Genomic DNA, 3,307 nt, shown 5'->3' on the forward strand with positions numbered 1-3,307 from the left:
TATATATATATATATATATATATATATATGCAATGTTTATATTTATGTGAATGAGTATACTTTTATTAAAGGTCCAAAATAATCACAAAATTTGTTACTCAGAGTTTCACGTTCCCATTCGTCGGACAGTTGTGAGGAAAACTTTGGCATTCGAGTACTACCTTTCCATCATGTGTTGAACTAACGTACTCACATACATACATACATACATACATACTTAATACATATTGTTTGGGACAAAGGGGCAAAGGTATGTACCATCATAGTGGTCAGCTGTCCTACATCTCTAAGAAATGATCACTTTCTCCTACGTCTGTGAGTCATTGACGAGTGGAAAATGAAGAGAGATGTGGGTAATTCAAATTTTGTAGACAACATTGAACTGCCTCAGGGGTACCGACTCACGTTTTGTTTTTCTTGTGGTTTAATCCTAAATATATGGCCGGAAGGCAGTGAAGTCTTAGAATCGTTTTTCCAAGGGTTAATGATCTCCATCTACCCGACTGACTTGCTAATTAGTCCATAACTGAAGCCCTGATGCGTGATACAACTCCGGGTGAGAGCAGACAGGGGCTCAACAGTGGCTAAGAAGTGGCCCCAGACTAGTCATAAACTTGGAACACCCGAACAAGGAGTCCATTACTGGATGCAGTTTAGATAATCACCAAGGATTAGTGATGGTGGTGATAGCATCTATAAGCGGTGGGGAGAATAATTGTAAAGGGGAGTTGATAAACCATCGGTACATGTAGAATAATTTGGACAACTATTGTATAAAGAATTGTTGCTGAATATACCGCTTGAATTTATCCTTTCGTTTATAAGACGGCGTGGGTATGACCTGGGGAGAATTGATGCTATTCCAAATAAGCCGTTTCAGAGCGTAGATGTTCCATCTATTTAAGAGAAATGTTTGGTGGGTGCTATTATTTTGTTACTCACTTGTTTCCATTCTCTTTCCTCAATTGTACTGATAATATGCATGATATCAATCGCAAATGGAAATTAATACCGCGTCCCGAACCCACTCGACCAAAGAGGAAACTATTGAGTAAGTACATTAACAAACATCAGTGCTGTGCAGAGATAATAAAATATTTCTGTTGAACATACTGTATAATAATAATAATAATGACAATGTTAATTCATCCGAAACGTCGGTCTATTATTATATTAACTATTTTTTTCTTTCTTATTCTTCAGTTTATGTATTCCTTGGAGATCAGAATGGCATCGTGGATTTCATGTGCAATCTTTACGACATGGGAGTTTTGGATGGAGGCAAATATATTGTTATCTACATTGATCATATGCCTTACAATAAGAATGGTTCCTTGAAGTATTTTAAAAGTAAGTTCTTTTCATATATACATCAATAGATACGTATATACATATATACATACATACATACATACAGGCGTAGGTGTGGCTGTGTTGTAAGAAGCTTGCGTTCATATCATGTGGTTCAGTCCCACTGCGTGGAGCCTTGAACATGTGTCTTCTACTATTGCCACGGGCCAACCAATGCCTTGTGAGCGGATTTGGTAGACCGAAACTGAAAGAAGCCCGTCATATATAAGGTGGGTAACATATTTGGGGACAGATTTATGTTTATAAAAAAAGCAGATATAGAATAACAGATAATAACTTTATTTATCAAAAAAATGTTATGAAGAAAAAATAAACCTTTTCTATAATGTTATTGAATAAAGCCACCTTCAGCTTCAACAACTGCTTCTATATGAGATCTAAATCATCTACATGCTCGAATAAAGTGGTCCTGGTTCATTTTGGGCATTATTCTGACCATGGCAGCTTTCAAAGAATCTTTGGTGTTATGGGCGTGTTCATTGACCTCTCTCTCAACAATGCTCCACATGTAATAGTCCAATGTATTGAGATCTGGCGAATTAGGAGGCCAAATGTTAGGGGTTATGTGATTATGAAAATTTTCATCTATCCATTCCTGTGTTACTAGAGTCATGTGTAATAGTGCAGAACCTTACTGAAACACATATGGCCTTCCAGTGCATACACTGTCTATCCAGGGCATAAAGATTACTTCCAGGACCTCAATGTAGGCGGCAGAGTTAACTCTAAGGCCTTCTGGAAAGAGGTAAGGAGGCATCACATGTCCTTCATTACTGACAACCCTAGAATGATAACATTTGCAGGAAATTTTGTATGCATAACACTTGGAACTTCAGAAGCGTCTGCACGTAAACATGTCATTTTTTCTGTTAACCTTTTTATCATGGTCGAAGTATTTCTCAGTTTGAGAAAAACCAATCAAATCTTCTGCTGGATTTTTCAGTTTGTTTAAGAGCCTTTTAGATTTGATGTAGTGATTTTATTTTGCTTTTGCGGACAAATTGATCTTTCCTCATCATATAAGACTTATATCTGATGTCTTTATGGACAACATTTCTGACTCCTCCTTCTGACACATGGAAATCATTTGCAATTGACCTCATGGACTTTCTGGAATTGTAATCAATGGTCTGTTGAACTTGCTGGATAAATTCAGGTGTTCTGATGACTTCAGTGTGTTTAGAATGCTTTTTATACTTTGATACTGGTGATACATTTCCATCTTCAGTCTCTAGCTCCTTACAAACTTTGTAGACAAAAGATCTGACAAATTTTAAAAATCGAGATATTTCTAAATCGTTCTTTTATAACCACAATAACAGCATGGCTCATCATTTCTTGAGTAAGCTATTGGCCTGCCGTTATTATTTTCTGAAACAAAGATTATGCAGCAATGACCCCCAAAATGTATGTCTTCAAATACCTTACGCACCCTGTATATGTATGTATGTATGTATGTATATATATATATATATATATATATATATATATATATATATATATATACATATATATAGTTTGTCCTCCCACCATCGCTTGACAACTGATGTTACTATGTTTACGTCCCTCTAACTTAGCGGTTCGGCAAAAAAGACTGATATAATAATTACTAGACTTACAACGAATAAGTTCTGGGGTCGATTCCCTCCACTAAAATATTCTTTAACGTGGTGCTCCAGCATGGCTGCAATCGGATGACTGCAACAAGCAAAAGAATAAAAGAATAGAAGAATACATACGTACATACATACATACATACATACATACATGCATACGTACATACATACATACATACATACATACATACATACATACATACACGTATTCTTTTGGTTTATTTTTGTCCTAACGCGTTGGGTACTGGCTTGAAAGTACCTCTTCTATCAAATCACCTCCTGTATGAAAATAAGAATGCAAGTGCTCTCTCTCTCTCTCT

General features: G+C 36.1%; 1 protein-coding gene across 1 annotated transcript in view; it reads left to right on the forward strand.

Annotated features, from left to right (window-relative positions):
* LOC128250527 (receptor-type guanylate cyclase Gyc76C-like) overlaps positions 1-3,307 on the forward strand; it is a 272,689-nt gene that overhangs the window by 231,585 nt on the left and 37,797 nt on the right. The window contains exon 3 of the mRNA XM_052975749.1: positions 1,204-1,350. Coding sequence (XP_052831709.1) covers positions 1,204-1,350 — 147 coding nt within the window. The remainder of the gene's footprint in view (positions 1-1,203; positions 1,351-3,307) is intronic.

The sequence above is a fragment of the Octopus bimaculoides genome, chromosome 22 (genome assembly GCF_001194135.2).
Source record: "Octopus bimaculoides isolate UCB-OBI-ISO-001 chromosome 22, ASM119413v2, whole genome shotgun sequence".
Taxonomy (NCBI): Eukaryota; Metazoa; Mollusca; class Cephalopoda; order Octopoda; family Octopodidae; genus Octopus; species Octopus bimaculoides.